Here is a 16,609-nt window from a genome sequence, read left to right on the forward strand (position 1 = left end):
GGTTCCTGTTCCCAGTGTGCACCATGAGAAGCTCCCAGATGGGTGATTTACCTCTGCAGCAGGCAAAACCCCAAACCTCAACATTTTGCTTTACCAGCAGCTGAGAGTCTGAGTGGCTCAGGCTTAGGCAGTCAAAATTCCACCACAGTGGTGTTTCCCTTCTAAACAGGAAACCTTCCAATCTTAACTCCATTTTATGACAGCTTGTCCAGTGATCTTCAGCCAGGCTGAGTTACAGCCAGGAAAGGACACCAATGCCTCAGCATGGCCTTGCCATCAGCAGAGCCAGGAGTGGCTCAGGGCAGGCAGGATGAAAACAAAGTGCCCAAAAGCTGGGGGTTGGTGTCCTGCTCCCAGGACAAAGGTCTTTGGCATTCCAGAAGTTCTGAGCAGCATTCCAGGTGGCTTCCGAAGCACTCCAGTGCCACACAGCAGTGCCAGGGTTCCTGGCAGTCGCTGCTTCAAGGCCACTTTGTCAGGAGGAAAAGGCAGAGCACTGCCCCACCTCCCTCATCACAATTCCCAGGAAAGCCCAGGCACTGGACACCAGTGCAACAGCAGCAATTAACTGAGCAGAAACAATTAATGAACTTGATTACTACTGGCAAATAATGAGGCTGCAAAATCATTTAAGCCGCTCTATGGGAAGGCTTGATTAGTAAATATGAAATAAACCCCAGAGCCAGGATACCAATGTTCCTTATTTTATATTCCTTTTATTTACAAAACAATTCTACTATAAATACTGTAAATTTTGCACTTTTATCTACACATTAGGAAAGGAACCTCAGTTTAAAGAAAGTAGTTTAAGAAATACAAATAAATCTTGTAAGATTGTGCAAAGAGGAAATTGTTTTCCTAGCACAAAGAAACGTTTACTGACTTTTTAAAGTCTCACTTTAAGAGCTGCAAAAATACTTGTTCATACAAAAATAAACAAAAAAGTGGGCATTAAACCAACACAGAGGTGGGTTTGAAGTGTGTTTGGTTTTTCTGCTTCTTTGCCAGCCCAGGTGAAGTCAGAGCTTTGATTTCAGGTCCCTTTATTGCACTCAGAGCTGAATCCCTGCCAGGGGTCAGTGCCGAACTCCCCTTCCCTCCTCAGCTCCTGGATTTATCCTGCAACGGGAAACAAGCAGGAATCAGAGGGAGCCCCTCAGCCTGGGGGGGTTGAGGAGCCCTGTGCCCCTGCCCAGGGACCCCGGGGTGTTTGGGGTGCCCCGAGCAGCTCCTACCATCAGGTGCCAGGCGCTGGGGCTGGCACAGGTGAGCGTGGCTGGGCACCGAGCACACGGGGCACAGGTGGCAGCCGGGGCTGTGCAGAGGGACCAGGTGGGCTGGGGTCCCCTCCCCGGCCAGGGGACACACGGGGCTGCTGGCTGTGTCCCCGTGGACGAGGGACAGGAGCTGTCTGTCCGTGCAGGGGGGGCAGACGGGGCCCTGGGGGCTGTGGGGAGAGAGGGGAGGTGAGTCCCAGCGGGGTGGTGACAGGACCTGCCCCTGTCCAACCCACCTGCACAGGCTGCAGCACCCACAGAGCTGCTTTCCTTCACAATTTCCCTTTTCAAACTCCAACAGGCAGTGGCCCAAGAATGCAGAACTGGGCCAGCTCCACCACACCTGGGGCTGCCAGCCAGTGGAGCAGGCACTCACAGGAATAAATGGAAAAACCCTGAAGCAAATGCAGCAGCAAGGAGTTCACACTTCCCAAAGCCAAAGCAAGCAGATTCACATGTCCAACCATGTTTATTTGGTTTTTATGTGAATTTGGCTCTGTCAGTGGTGACTGTGTTGAGGAAGCTTTGTCAGCCTGAGAGAGCACCAGACTCACATGGGTTAGTATCAGAAGATAAATAAATAAACTGAGCAAATAGCTTTACCTCATCGCTTCTCTGGCCCAAAACCTTACCTTGCCCCAAGCAAAGGAACCACACCCAGAGGTGGGAAAAGCACCGGGCAGTGGCTGAGAAGAGGCTCCCACTGCAGGGTCTCACCTGGGCTCTTTGCTGCTTAACCAAAACCAGAGCCCAAAGAACACGAGGCCGAGCCAGGTGAGCACAGCTGAGGAGCACAGGCTGCTCCAGAGACACCCAGGGAAGCCCCACAAGCATCATCTGAGTGAACCTCACGCAGTTCCACATCTCTCTGCTCGAGCAGGCACCACCCTTCCAGCCCTGCACACCAACATTCACACACTGCCACCCCCTTTTGCTCTGAGTTAAGCAGTGAGCTCTCGGTTTGGGGGGCACTGGGCACACACTGCAGCGCTGAGAGGAGCTGGGCAGGAGCTGCCTGCCCTGGCCACACTCACCCTTTGTGCCACCACTCCCCCGGTGTCACAGCACTGCTGTCACCCTGGCCAGTGTGGGCACGGAGCCAGCTCTCACAGATGGGACAGATGTGGTCACTGCAGAGAAGAACCATTGAGGATGTGCACTGGGAGCACGGATGTGCCTTCCAGGCCCTGCTGCTGGGGCTTGGAACAGCCTGGGACAGCAGGAGGTGTGGGGGTGGGATGGGATGAGCTTTAAGGTCCCTTCCAGCCCAAACCATTCTGGGATTCTCTGATAAGCAAAGTTCTGAAATTGGCTGATTTTTGTCCATGCCCACCGTGGCATCTGGGTGTTTTCAGGTGCAAGACTGACCTTTGCTGGTCCGTGGGCTGCTTTGCCTCACTCCTCTGTGGAGCAGCTTCTCCTGTGCCTCCTGCCCTCAGCACATCCACAGCTTTGGCAGGAGAGCTGAACACACAGAGGGAACACACAGAGCCTGAGTGTGTGGCTTCCCAAAACTCACTTTATCCACAGAGAGGTGCTTCCTCCCCCTTTCCCCTCCCGTGGGCTCCCCTGCTGGATCTGTACCTGCTGTCTGCTGGGCTCTGGCTGTCCCCACCACCAATGCTGGGCACCGAGTAGCTGCGGGGTTTTTGGGGCTGGGAGCTGATCCAGTCCTGGCAGGTGGCACAGCCGTGGTGTGGGGGCTCAGAGAGAGGGGCCAGGTCACTGTGGAGCTGCTCCTCACAGCTGGGACACACGTGGCAATTCCCTGTGTGGCTGTGGATGAGAGAGACGGGGGAAATCCACTCAGCCAGCAAACCCCAAACCCTCCCGAAGCCCCCTTTGCACAGCAGGGTGTTCACCGGGGCATTTGAAAGTCAAAAAGTGCTCAAAGATCTTCTGCACAGGTGAGCTCAGCAGCAGTCAGAGCCCTGGCTGTAGTCAGAAGTCTGGCACAAGTTTTTGGGCAGGTGAACAAGCAAACCTACCAAAAGTAGGAATTCCAGGGCTTGGGGCATTTCTTCTCATCTGTAACCTCCAGGTTCATCACTGCATCCCTTCCCTTCACCTCCTGCTTTTGTGAATTCACATTATAAGAGCTGGAGAGACAGAAAGGGGGGAAATTGTAGAATAAAAAGCTTTACAACATGGAAAAATCATGTTAACCATGCAAATATACTGAAGGTATAGGATTTGAAAGGAAAAATCCACTTATCCCCAGGGAAAGTTCTGATTTTCAAGGGGCAGCTTACTGCTTTTCACTCTCTTTCCGTCTCATGATGATCCCAGCTAGAATTCCAAGGGCTACTGGGGGAACTAACAAAGAAGGGAAAGGGAGAGTGAAATCAACCATTGACTCCAGGTACTTAACAGCAAACAGCTTTGGGGTAGGAAAATATATTTACAATTTTAAACTTCTTACCAATGCAAGTAGGAATGAGGATGCTTGCTGGGGAGGAAAATAATGAAAGGGATGTTAAAAATATGAAGGGCAAAATGTGGTGCAATTACAGCAATTAACAGGACTTCTAAGAAATGGAGCTCTTACCCAGCCAGTAAGGATTCTCTTCCGAGGGTTTGGTTTGGTTTGTCTCTGCTGCAGTTTTAACTAGGGAGAGACAAAGGGAAAGCACTCAAAATGTGATTTTATATGGTGCTCAGCTTGTACCAAATTTATAAAATAGTTCAGAGAGGAGCAAACATCACATGTGCAGGTGACTTGTGCGTCTCAGGCTGTGGCAGGGACCTCTTGTGCCACTCCAGGCCTTAAGGACAGAGAGGATTTTGCTATTCCACTTGGCTTTATTGCCTGGTTGTTGTTGGACACAAGGGATAAATAAATCCTTTCTAATTCCCTCCAACAGCTTTGCAGCCACTGATAACTTCCCACATTGTTCATTACACTTCTGCCCGTTCCTCTTGAAGGGAAAAAGTAAAACCAAGTCTGGTTCTGCTCCTGGTGCTCCTCGGTAGAGCCTGGCACCTTGCAGAGCAGCTGCTGCTGCCCTGGAAACAAACCCTACAGGGAGGGTGCCTGTGTGGCCAGGATGGGACCAGGAGCAGTGACAGCCCAGCAGGGGAAAACTGTGAGCAGGGGATGGGACCAGGAGCAGTGACAGCCCAGCAGGAGCAAACTGCAGGGAAGGGGATGGTTGTGAGCAGGGGATGGGGCTCACCCCGGCAGACGGGCGGGGCCCCGCTCCAGGTGCCGCTGTCGCCGCTGTCGCCGCTGTCGCCGCTGTCGCCGGTGCAGAACAGCGTGTCCTGTCCCACCAGCTCCAGCCCCGGCTCACACGTGTAGGTTGTGACAGAGCCCAGCACGAACCCCTCCGAGCTGTTGCCACTGTGCTGCCCGCGGGGGATGGCTGGAGGAGGGGGACAGGAAATCACTGGGGGAGGAAGAGGAGAGAACTCAGGAGGGGACCCTGGGATGCTCTTCTCAGCAGAGACTGCTCCTGCCAGGCTTGCACAGGAACCGGCGATGCTCCTGGGGACTCCCTGCTCGTGGCAGCAGCTGTCCCCTTGCAGAGATGCTGACCTGACTTCACTTACTGAGATAAACGAAAAATTCAGAATTTCTGAGTTGGATTATTTGTTTTTTCCAGTCAAGCACTGGACAACTTCACCCACCCTGACAAGCTGGAAGAGGACTCCAGACAGCTTTGTCTCCCTCTAGGAGACAGTTGATGGAAGCTGATGCTCCCTTTAATCTGTACCTGCAGGGGCAAAAGGCACAAAATCAGCTGGTTGTCACCAACCAAGAATGTGTCACCACAGAGGTGTGAGGACTCTGCATGGGCTCCATGTCCCAGTTCACACCCCAGGGACTCTGGCCACGCAGCTGGGATGCAGAGGGCAGTGGCTTCACGCTCACCCACGGTCACAAGCCACTCTGGCTGTTGCGCCCAGCCGATGTTCCTCTAGGATGACTTTGCCATGTTCTGGATTGGCTGGAATACCACAAGATTTCCCTAAAAAAGAGTAAGATTATCCTTAGGACACTATGAGTCTGGGAAAAGCCCCACAGATTTAGTTTTCATGGCAGTATGGCAATTAAGGGTATTTCATGTTAGATGTCGTTAGAGAGGAGCAATTTTAAAATACAGGCGTGGCACTTGGAACACAGCATTGGGGAAAATGAAATGACATGGGGACACTCACTCTGGCACAGTTCAGGAACTTCTGTCCACGTTAAGTTGTCCAAACAGGTGCTGGTGGGGAGCTGGGCTGTGGTGTTATCATAACCTTGGCGACAAATGTACCTCACCGTGGTGTTCACGGTGTAAAAATTCTGCGTTTTGTCTTCTGGTGATAGCTCAGCAAATAACACAGTTTTGGGTCTGGGACAGCTGCCTGGCCACCACAGAGACACACAAATATCCAGTTACAGGGCAAAAATAACAGCATTTTGCTTTCAACTGTAAACATAAATCCGAGTGATATCGCACGAGCATCACTAAGAGCATGGACACCCCAAACCGTGCCCAGTTTGGGAATTGTCTGAGGTGGAAGTGCAGAAGAAGGAGAAGTTTCCAAATCCCCACAGCCAAACCTCCCTGCCTGGTTAACCCTTTGGTCACTCAGTGCTCTGCCCCTGCATTCCCTCCCCTTTTCCATGTGCTTCCCAAGCTGTTCTTCTATTTTCATTAACACACAAGTGCTTCCAACGACCTCGGTGGAGTGTAGGAAAAAGGGGCCGCAAGAGAAGTGGCCAGACCACTTCATCCTGTGTGATGAGGAAACCCCTGAGGCAGCGATTGCCAAAGCTGTGGGTGTTCCCACCAGCAGCCCGCGCCCTCCTGGTGTCACAGAGGGAAACACTCACGGCCGCAGAGCTCCGCCAGGCTGGACCAGCGGGAGTTGGGCAGGCACCGGATGGTGTCGGGGACAAAGGGGATTTTGGTGTAACCCGGCTCGCAGCCGAAGGTCACTGTGAAGCCCACACTGAAGCTCTGCTGGTGTTTGGCGTCCCCTTGGGGTTCAGCGTGGCTGATATTCGGCAGCGGCCCGCAGTCCCCTGAGGGAAAATAAACGGGGATTTAGTGGGGATCCTTCTGCTGCTTTTGTACCCTGGGAGGGGCAGGGGGTACACAGAGCCGGTGGGAAAGGCTGGCACAGGGAGCACACGCAGGGACAGGGATATGGGGTACACACACATGAGAACACAGAGCACAAACAGCCACAAAAGGAACACACAGAGCACGTGCACTTGGATAACAAACACCTTGACACACATAACACACAGAGCACACAGAAAACACGCACGGATCATGGATAAGACATGGAGCATATATGCATCACACACACTGCCATGGATAACCCCCACTGCCACGGATAACCCACACTGCCACGGATAACCCCCACTGCCACGGATAACCCACACTGCCACGGATAACCCACACTGCCAATGATAACCCACACTGCCATAGATAACCCACACTGCCATGGATAACCCATGCTCCTGTGAATAACCCACACTGCCATGGATAACCCACACTGCCATAGATAACCCACACTGCCATTGATAACCCACACTCCCGTGAATAACCCACACTGCCATGGATAACCCACACTGCCATAGATAACCCACACTGCCATTGATAACCCACACTCCCGTGAATAATCCACACTGCCATGGATAACTCACATTGCCATGGATAACCCACACTCCCATGAATAACCCACACTGCCATAGATAACCCACACTGCCATGGGTAACCCACACTCCCGTGAATAATCCACACTGCCATGGATAACCCACACTCCAGTGAATAACCCACACTGCCATGGATAACCCACACTCCCATGGATTGCACACGGATCCTACACTCGCACACCCGCGAGAGCAGAGGATGCTCCCGCACGCACGGAGCCCCCAGCCCGGCGTGCCCGGCTCCCCGCACCCCGCTCCCCTCCCGGGGCTCACCCCACGCCGCGGGCAGCACCAGCAGCACCAGCAGCACCAGCAGCAGCAGCAGGAGCGAGCAGAGGCCGTCGGAGCCCATCGCGGGTCCCCCCGGCACTGCTCGGGCAGCGGAGCCACTCCCGCGGGGCTGCTCCGAGCTCCGCGGAACCCCCGCCCGCCCCTCCCGGCCAGCCCAGCTCGGCTGAGCTCAGCTCAGCTCCGGGAAGGCTCTGACGAAAGCCGAGAGCGCGGTGGGGAGCGGGGCTGGGCGTGGAGCGCGGGGGGTGAGCGGTGCCAGGCGCGCCTGGCGTCCCAAGGAGCGGCTCCCCGGGAATCCGCTGCCTCAGCCTCTCCTTCTCAGCACCACTCTGAATTTCCAAGAAAGGCCCCCCCTCCCTCCAAAGCTGCCAAGTCGCAAAGGAAAAGAAAATACCCTAATCAAAAAGGGCAGGAAGGGGAATGTGCTCTCCCCGTCCAAGGACAGGGCAGCCACCAGCAGCCGACCTGCACCTTCACCTTCCTGTTTCCATTTGTTATCCAGGAAACAGCAATGTTTCCACTGCTCACACTTACCAATTTCCCTCATTTTTTTTTAATTTGTCTTTTATTTTCCTTTCCTATACAATTTAAGTTCCAATCAGATGTAGCAATGAGACACAGAGGTGGTTTCCGAAGGGAGGAATCCAGCACCTTGGATAACGTATTCCCATAAAACACTTCCTTGTAAACACGCTGACAGATTCCATGAGGAGACCTTGGCTGCATTTTTACAGCTCACTGGCCTGAATGGGGAGGGCGTCTGCCTAAGGAAAGAGGAATCTGTTAACAGGAAACAAAACACCTTTAAATTCTGGGGAATTCTCCTGCATTAGTTAGGGCAGTGACCTTGGCACGGGGCAGGAAGATGCTGAAAAGTATTTGGCAAAGACTGCGTGATGCTGAGCCCCCGCAGGGAGTGGCTGCGCTCACAGAACCGGCAGCTGCAGCTTCAGCTCGGTGACATGCCCTTGCTTACAGGCTGAACCCCAGAAACCCCCAGAAACCCCCAGAAAGCCCCAGGACACAGGCTGTTTTCTGCTTGGGGAGGGAACAGGAGACATCTGTGCCCCCTGCCCGGGCACCGGGCTCAGCCCTGCCCTCTGCACCCGCATTCGCTGCCCGTTCTGCCGCTGCTCCCGCGGCTCCTCCCGGGCGGTGGCCGAGCCCCCGATAGCAGCGCTGTCCCTGCCCGGCCACCGAGGGCCAGCAGCTTTATCTGGCCCTGCCACCCGTCCCCGCAGCGCAGGAATCAGCCCGGGCAGCTGCTGGGGGCGCGCACGGGGAGCAGCCCGAGCCCAGCCGGGCTGGGGCAGCGGAGGCGGCCGGCGGAACCCAACAGCAAAACCAGCGCTGGAACTGCCCCGGGACTGCCGCAGGAACTCAGCCTCAGCTCCCAAAACCTCCTGGGCCGAGCCTGGGTCTGCCTGGGCTGAGCCCGGGTCTGCCTGGGCTGAGCCTCAGCTCAGGGGCTGCAGGGCTCAGTCCCAGGGTGGCTGAACAGGATTAGGGGAGGTGCAACTCCAGCTGCCTTTTCCAGACCACTTCCCAGAAACCATCCCTGCTTTCCTCCTTTCCTCCTTTTTAAAAATATGTAACCAAGTTTAACTTGGATGGCATTTAGAAAATAAATGTTCAGAGTGATAAAGAACTGACTGAGCATCGAATCTGATCATTGCCAGGATATACCTCAAAGCTGATTCTTGAAAAAGAGAATAAAATATGACAAGAAAACAGCAGCGAGTTGAATTCACAGAGTACCCTTTATAAACAATTACCATTTATTGCTAAATAGAAATAAAAACCCAGAAAGGCTTTGGGAGTTTTAGGTCTTTACAGGACAAAATTGGGGTAGGCAGCCAAAAGAGCACAGGTGACTTTTGCAGTCCCTCTGTTGCAGGGTGGCAGCCCTGGGAGGATATTTAGGAGCTGTATTTCTGTGTCTGTGCCTGGCTGATGTGCTCACAGCAGGACTGAGCTGCCTCCCTCCCTCTGGAAAGCAGAAGTGGCTCCTTTACGTTATGAGGTCAGAGATACCCAGCCCACGCATGGCTTTATCTTCCTGTGGTAGAAATAAAAACTGCAAGGAACTTTGGGCTGATACACGAAGAAGCTTTTGCTAAAGAAAGGGTTTAAACCACTCAAGATATAAAGATTACACAGTGTTAATATCCCAAGTACCATGGTTTCCTAAAATAAATGAGCTAAAACAGGACAGGGAAGTCCTTGCTTTGCTTTTCCCTGCTGGCAGCTGGATCCACAGCTGGATCAGCTGCAGCCAGGAATTCCTGGGGAGTTGAGGGAGCAGCTCCCTCCCCAGGGAGGCTGGGGCTGTGTTTAGGGTTTGTTGTGGTGTTGCCAGCGAGCAGAAAACCTGCGGCCCTGGAAACACCGCGTCAGGCTGGGCGGGACAGCTCCGGGGAACTCTGCAGCAGCCTCTGAAACCCTGGCGGGACCAGCAGGAATCGCAGCTGGGTCGGGATGCTGGGAGGCAATCACTGAAAGGAAAACTCGGAGAGGAGGAGCAAATACGGAAATCAGCCAAGAAATACTTTTAGGAATAATTTTCCATCGATTTATTGGAATGCTAAAACATCATCATTAAAAAATTACATCTTATAGGCGGGACAAACCTGATTTAGGTCGTTCTTCATCTTAAAGCAAGGTGAGAGTCCTGATAAATGTGACCATTGCATGGGGCACTTTTGGGACAGGTCAGGAATGGTAAAAGATTTTCTGGTTTTGACCCAAAAGACAAAACTCAGGAATGGGCAAACTCAGCCTGAGCCTGACACCAGAGGAACCCTTTTCACCTTCCCCCAGCTGATGAGATCCTCCAGCAGGTGTTGTGCCTTCCCCACGTACAGTGACACAATTACAGCTCCCAGCACTTCCCACAAAGCCAACGTTCCCCCTTTTCATGGATCAAAGTCATCCTCTGCAGCGGGTGGGGAATTTGGAGGAGCAGGGCTTCCGCCACGTCCAGCCTCTCCTGGTTGTGCAGGAGCTCCCTGTGGGAACAAGGCTGGCATCAGCACCTGCAGCCCTGGCACTCCCAAGTGGTACAAATTCTCTCTTGCTTCTCAAAATGCCCAAAAAATGAGTTTAAAAAAAATTATCAGTAATAACGTAAGGGCAAGGAAATAATCAATAAATTATTTCAGACAAAGCAAAGGTTTTTATGAGAACAGGAGGCTAGTGCAGTCAAAGCTGAGCTGTGAACCAGATGCTCATCCAGCAAAAAATGTAAATTATACAGAGAAAACTTACAGAAGAGAAGAACATGACAAAACCCCCACTCACTTCCACAGACTGATGGAAATTTGGGCCATTTTAACTTCTGAAAGCAGCCAGGTGGAGGAAGGATCCCCATGCACTTCAGAGGACACATGGATCCTTTGCTGGGCCCAAAATAGGATTTTGGGGATTTGTACAAAGGTAGAACAAATCTGAACGCTGAGGCAGCCCAGTTCCTGCTCACTGAAGAGAAAAATGGGAGAAAAAATGGAAACTCTGGGCTTTAGGGATGGGAGTAACCAGGAGGTGCCAGGATGGGGTTGTGCCTCCAGGACTGACCTGGTTTCCTGAAGGAAGAGGAGGACTGGGAGGGTTGGAGGGTGCTTTGCAGAGCCTTTTTATAGAGGCTGAGCTTCCTCTCCCACAGGAGACCCTTCTTGGAGGGCTGGGCTGCATTTCCCTGGGCACCTGAGAAAATGGAATTCACGGGGTGAAATTCACCGGGTGGCCTTTCCTAGAAATGTGATAGAGGAGAAAAATTAATGGGCTTGATTCAGTGTGCAGTGATTTCAACTCACTTTTGGGAGGAGCTCTCCTCTCCATGTCTTTTGCTCCAAGTCTGACAGCTGAGCTTTTCTCTGGGGGACAAAGAGGGAGCGTTGCTCAGAGCACTCCTCCTTCCTTCAGAGCCCACCCAGTCCTTGCTCCAGCACTGCCTTTTTCCCTTTAAAATTTCCTTACACTTGCATTTTCACCCCTCCTGCACTTCATACCCACAATATTTTAAGCTGGTTCCCCCTGAATACCAAACTAATACAAAATACTAAATACTAAGTAATAAGTAATAAATACTAAATACTAAGTAATAAGTAATAAATACTAAATACTAAATACTAAGTAATAAATACTAAATACAAAATATGAAATGCTAAATTACACTAAATAATATTAAATACAAAATACTAAATATTAAATTATAAATTATAAATACTAAATGATAAATAATAGATAATATCAGCCACTGAATGGGATGAAACCACCTTTGCACTCGGGTGTGGCTCCACTCCAGACCCCACTGGTTTTGTCCCTGCTCCCACACTGGAGGCTCCCATTCCCCACCAGCTGGAAGTTGGGGTCACAGCTGTAGGACACCGTGGAGTTATAAGGGAAAATTTCAACTCCTTCCCCATCGTGTCTCCCGTGGCTGATTGGAGGAGGTGGAGAGCAGGTAATTACTGCAGGAGAGAAGGACAATGTGTTTGCTAAAGCTTTTAATAGAAAATACAAAAAGTTTGAGTCTGCCTGAGGTTCTTGAGGATAAACTTTGGACAGTGCAGGTGGGTAACCAGCCCTAGGTGGGTGAAGCGCTGCTGCCTGTCCCAGTTCTCTCTGGTTTGTTCCCCAAGTGTTTTTTCTTCTCACACTTTTCTCCCTCTCCCTCTCTTTATTTGCCACAACAAATAAACAGCAGCTTGCTGTGCTCAGGATTCCTGGAAATCTCACCCCATCACCTTCAGTCATGACAAAAATGTTGATTTTGTGGGAACAAAGCTGCTGAAATAGCAGCAGAATGGGCATTTCTCAGCTGTGCTTCTGGGGACACATCAGCCCCAGAGTATCAACAAAAACAACCCAAAGAGAGCTTTGGACTGGGCATGGGGATGCAGGATCTGCTGGAGTGAAGTAAAAAGGTTTAATCTCACAATTTAAGATCCATCTCACATTCACAAGTTGGGAGTTCGCTCCATTCAACATCGTTCCCTTTCAGCGTGCACCAGATGAAATTATTCCCGACTAATTTGTACCTAAAATACAGGAGAGAAAAATCCGTGTAACTATCCAGATCCTGGGAATGTTTCCCACCCACCTCCAGTGTGAGCATGATCAGGAGTGTGGGAGAGGCAGTTTTACACAGGCAGTGCTGCTGACACTGCTGGTGAGCAGGAGAGCTCTGGCAGGATCTGTGCCCATCTATTTTTGGTGGCTCTCTGCTCTGACTCTGCATTTTCCACAGCAGGGAAGGGAGAAATTGGAGCTGAGGCTGGCAGAATGCTCTGGGAATGCCAGACAGGACTGAGGGCTGGATTCCCACGGGATTTGCTGAATCAGAGGCTCCATCCCTGCCTGCTCCTGCCCCACAGCAGCGCTGGGATCCCCCTGTCCCCATCCAGGGCCTTTCCCACTCTGCTGTCACCTCAGGGGGGAGGTGACACGGGAGGGGCCACCTGGGACAGTGGAAGGTGTCCCTGCCATGGCAGGGGATGGCACTGGATGAGTTTTAAGGTCTGCTCCAACCCAATCCAGATTCAGATCAATCCTCCTGTACTCCAGGACCAGTGAGGGCAGCAGGGATCAATCCATATTTAATTAAAGTGGATTCTGCACTGGTGTGCTGGAAGCTCAGGGACAGCTGACACCTTCCCCACTCTGAATCCCCCTCCTGAGCAGAAACCCTCATATCTGGCCAGGATGGATCATATCTGACCCAACTTACATGAGCAACACGATCCCTCCACCCTGAAGTGGGTTTCCAAAGTTTAGCTCACCCCAGCAGGGTGGGACACGCTCTCATTTTCTCAATTGCACCCCAAGGGAGAGACAAACCCCTCTGCTGCACCTGGAGCTGGGCAGCACCAGCCAGATGATGCCAGATGCTTCCTGCTGGAGGGAGGAACGCTGCCTGGAGTGGCAAGAGATTAAAATTTCAGGGCTGTCCACTGCCTTTGGGCCCTGATTGAAAGCAGGCAGCAGCCATGAGTCAGCTCCTGACTGTGGAAATTGTGTTTCACTGCACTTTTCCAGCTGAACTTTAATGGATTTTAAAAAGCCCAATGTAACCCTTTTTTTTTCAATATATCTCAACTGTCTTTAGCAAAAAGATTTTAAATCATTTGTACTGAAGTCTGGAGTTATCAACTGTGAGTAGAACCAACTGCTCCTGTTGGGATGGACACTCAGAGCTCCTCTGGGTGGCACTTGGAGGAAAAGGTGCCCCCAAATCCTGGCCCTGGTGCCCTCCCTGCAGCTGTGTGCCACTCTGGAGCTGTGTCCCAGCACTCACCCATCCTCACAGAACACTTCCACTTGTGCTCCCAGCTGCAGGTCCCCGAGGGGCCCCGTCCTGCCCCCGGGCAGCGCCCCCGGGGTGCCACAGGACCTCCCTGGGGACACAAGAAAGGCTGAATGAGACACAAGACAGGCTTGAGGGGAATTCCCAAAGGTTCCTAGGATTTTCCTCCATGGGCATCGCAGCCAGGCTGGCAGGAGCCAGACTCAGCTGTAGGGCAAGGTGGGGCTCCCAAAATGCTCCACACCCACAGAGGGGTTTCCACCTCAGTGGATTAGGAACGAGGTACTCGACTGTGAAAAACTATTCCTGTCCCATCAGCAGTCTCAATATTCCATGAGTGTCACCAAGAGAATGCTTTGCCTTCATGTTGAAGTTCAGTGCTACAATACCAGATTGGGATTTGTCCCCTGCACGTGCCATGTCCCAGTGAAAACTTCTTTAGGGCCACAAAAATCTTGGAAAATACCACTGAGATCACCAAGTCCAACCAAACATTCCCTAGCATGAAAATCAAACCAGACCTGTTTATGCCAGCAGAAAAAAAACAAAAAGAACATCAGTGATGCTTCTGCTGTTCAATCTTGGCAAGGAGTATCCCCAATTTCATGTAATGGGGCTGTTGGGAGGATAATGACCAGGCTGCCTGTTCTGGGGTGTGGGGCAGCAGAAATACTCACTCCTGCACAGCTCAGCAGGCTGGGACCACGTCAGGTTCTCGAGGCAAGTGCTGGAGGGGGAGATCTCCGAGGAGTTCTCGTAGCCGGGCCGGCAGACGTAGCTGACGTTGGTGCCCACAGGGAAGAAATTCCTCGTCTCATCCTCCTTGGACAGGGCAGCAAAGCTCAGCCTGGTTGGGGTAGCACAGCTCCCTGGCGGCCAAGGAGAGCCAGCCTGACAGAGCTGCCCACCAGCAGCTGCCCACCAAATACTCTCAGGACCACGAGAACTCTCCTGGAGAGCTCCTGGCGCTGGTGGGAGGTGAATTCAGGCTCCTTGCCAGGCTGTCACCTGCTGCAGGCACCAGAGCAGGGATGGAGGGGGGGTAGGAGCCCGGGGAGGGGTCAGCAGGACATGGGGAGCACATGCACGGGCTGGGGGGCACAGGGGTGCCCAGCCCCATCCCTGACTGACCCCTCTGCCAGCCCCGGCGGCCACCAGCGGCTGCGAGGGGCAGCAGGGCAGGGCAGAGGGTTTGTCCCCTGGGCAGGGACAGAGCCGGGGCAGAGGGTTTGTCCCTGGGGACAGGGACAGAACCAGCACAGAGGGTTTGTCCCCTGGACAGGGACAGAGCCAGGGCAGAGGGTTTGTCCCCTGGGCAGGGACAGAGCCGGGGCAGAGGGTTTGTCCCTGGGGACAGGGACAGAACCAGCACAGAGGGTTTGTCCCTGGGGACAGAGATGGTGCCGGGCAGCAGCAGGGACAGGGACTCTCCCCCCGGGGCTGTTTCGGATATAAATGAGGATATTTACGGCCGCAGGGCTCAGCCAGCCTGGACCAGATGTCGCCGGGCAGGCACTCCACGGTGTCGGGCAGCCCCGGGATCCTGCGGGCGCCCCCCGAGCAGGTGAACGTCACCCTGGATCCCACCGGGAAGCTGCTGGAGCTGCTGGAGGGGCTGGAGTGGGCCATGGCAGGAGGGGGCCCGCAGTCACCTGCGGCAGGAGAACACCTCCTCAGGTGAGGAGCCCCTTCTCTGGCCCCTTCCCCGCCGCTGGGGTGCTGGGATGGCCCAGGGCTGCCCCAGCCAGGGCTGGCTCTGTGACAGCACCGAGCCACGGCTCAGCCCCAGGCTCGGGGGTGCATCCCCAGCCCAGCCCCGGAGCAGCCGGGTGGGATCCTGCTCCTTCCCACGGCCCCGTACTCACCGCGAGCCCCAGGAATGCTGAGCAGCCCCAGCACGGCCAGGAGCAGCACGGGGTGGTCAGAGGTCACCCCACAGCTCGGGGGGTCAGGGGGTCCCCCCCATCCTGCTGCTCCAGCCTTCATTGCAGTGAGTGCTGTGCTCCTCTGTGCAGCCCCGCTGCCTGCCAGGGCTGGGAGGGGAGGCACTGCAGGCTCCACCAAACCTCTGGAGCTGTGGAAACCTTCCCAGGACACCCACGGAGCTGAAATCTCGGTCAGGAACACGGAGAGCAGCCAGGGTGGGGACAGCTGTCACTCGCAGGCTCGGGGGGAGCCTCCTGGTCCTCCTGCCCCGAGCTCCTTACTTGTGTCACTTTGTTATTTTCTTCTGGGCTGGCAGCGAGCACCGACCAACAGAGTTTTTCCAAAACCACGTTCCCAGAGAAAAACATCCCCGTTCCAGCCCCAAGCTGCGTCCAGAGTGGGAAACACCTCCTCAGTTATTTGCTGACAGGTAACGCGCACAGATCTGCTGTCAGCACACTCAGTGAAGCAAATAAAAGCATTTTCCTTCTTGTTTGCTGTATTTTCCTTTGATTGCTTGACTCCTGGTAATGAGGACCGGCTGTGAGCAGCCACATTAACCCTGTGACATTTCCCCTGTGACATCAGCCAGGGCAGTGGGTTTGTCCCCTGGACAGGGACAGTGCAGTACCAGCACTACAGGTACCAGCCCGGTACATATTTCATTTTCTGTAAAATATTAAAGCACCCAGTCCCAGATTGCAAGGCAAGATGGATTCTATTTGTCTGCTGTTCAGTGGACAGTTTTCCTTATCTCTCCCACAACCAATCCTCCCTCCTGGGAGACACCTGCAGATAACAGGCTATTGAATGCCACTGCATGGCTGGTAAGAACTACAGCATCCCATCGGGAGAGGCGAGCCCAGAGGGAGGAGCCCAGCATTCCTAACAGAATATAATCTGAGTTTCTGGGGACGGCAAGACAGGCTTTTTTTCCCCACTGGATTGCCAGAGGAAACAGCTGCCTCCCCCACTGGATCTTCAGAGGAAGATCCACCCTTCTGCAGGGTCACTGCTCCAACAGAACCACACCTGGCGCTCCAGGCTGCCTGGCCACTCGCTGGCCTTGGGCACCGCTTGCCCAAGGGGACCCAAGTGCTGCTGTGGGGCAGCAAAGACAGCCTCGAGAGAGAGGGATCAGCTCAGCTGTGGGGGGAT

General features: G+C 53.5%; 2 protein-coding genes across 3 annotated transcripts; both read right to left on the minus strand.

The window, feature by feature from the left end:
- Positions 1–715: 715 nt before the first annotated feature.
- On the minus strand, positions 716–7,339 carry LOC311162359 (complement decay-accelerating factor-like). Of its 2 annotated transcripts, XM_084220661.1 has the most exons (15): positions 7,204–7,339; positions 6,103–6,294; positions 5,439–5,630; positions 5,152–5,248; positions 4,908–4,993; positions 4,454–4,666; positions 3,826–3,885; positions 3,700–3,726; positions 3,530–3,593; positions 3,266–3,376; positions 2,862–3,053; positions 2,646–2,741; positions 2,312–2,407; positions 1,236–1,447; positions 716–1,119 (listed from the first exon to the last, which is right to left on the minus strand). In XM_084220661.1, exons 1-15 carry the CDS (start codon positions 7,280–7,282, stop codon positions 1,115–1,117), a joined length of 1,722 nt encoding a protein of 573 aa, XP_084076787.1. In that variant the 5' UTR covers positions 7,283–7,339; the 3' UTR covers positions 716–1,114. The 2 variants fall into 2 exon arrangements, with proteins under 2 accessions (XP_084076787.1, XP_084076788.1); XM_084220662.1 differs by lacking the exon at positions 2,312–2,407.
- Positions 7,340–7,949: 610 nt separating this feature from the next.
- Positions 7,950–15,511, minus strand: LOC311162478 (complement decay-accelerating factor-like; the record flags this gene model as incomplete). Its single annotated transcript, XM_084220848.1, has 12 exons — positions 7,950–7,985; positions 8,328–8,671; positions 10,126–10,229; positions 10,522–10,594; positions 10,795–10,923; positions 11,034–11,093; positions 11,496–11,690; positions 12,178–12,260; positions 13,517–13,616; positions 14,203–14,394; positions 14,995–15,177; positions 15,391–15,511. The coding sequence occupies 12 exons, from the start codon at positions 15,509–15,511 to the stop codon at positions 7,950–7,952; spliced, it is 1,620 nt and encodes a 539-aa protein (XP_084076974.1).
- Between the last annotated feature and the right edge of the window lie 1,098 nt (positions 15,512–16,609).

The sequence above is a fragment of the Fringilla coelebs genome (assembly GCF_963513975.1).
Source record: "Fringilla coelebs genome assembly, chromosome: 23".
In the NCBI taxonomy this organism is placed as follows: Eukaryota; Metazoa; Chordata; class Aves; order Passeriformes; family Fringillidae; genus Fringilla; species Fringilla coelebs.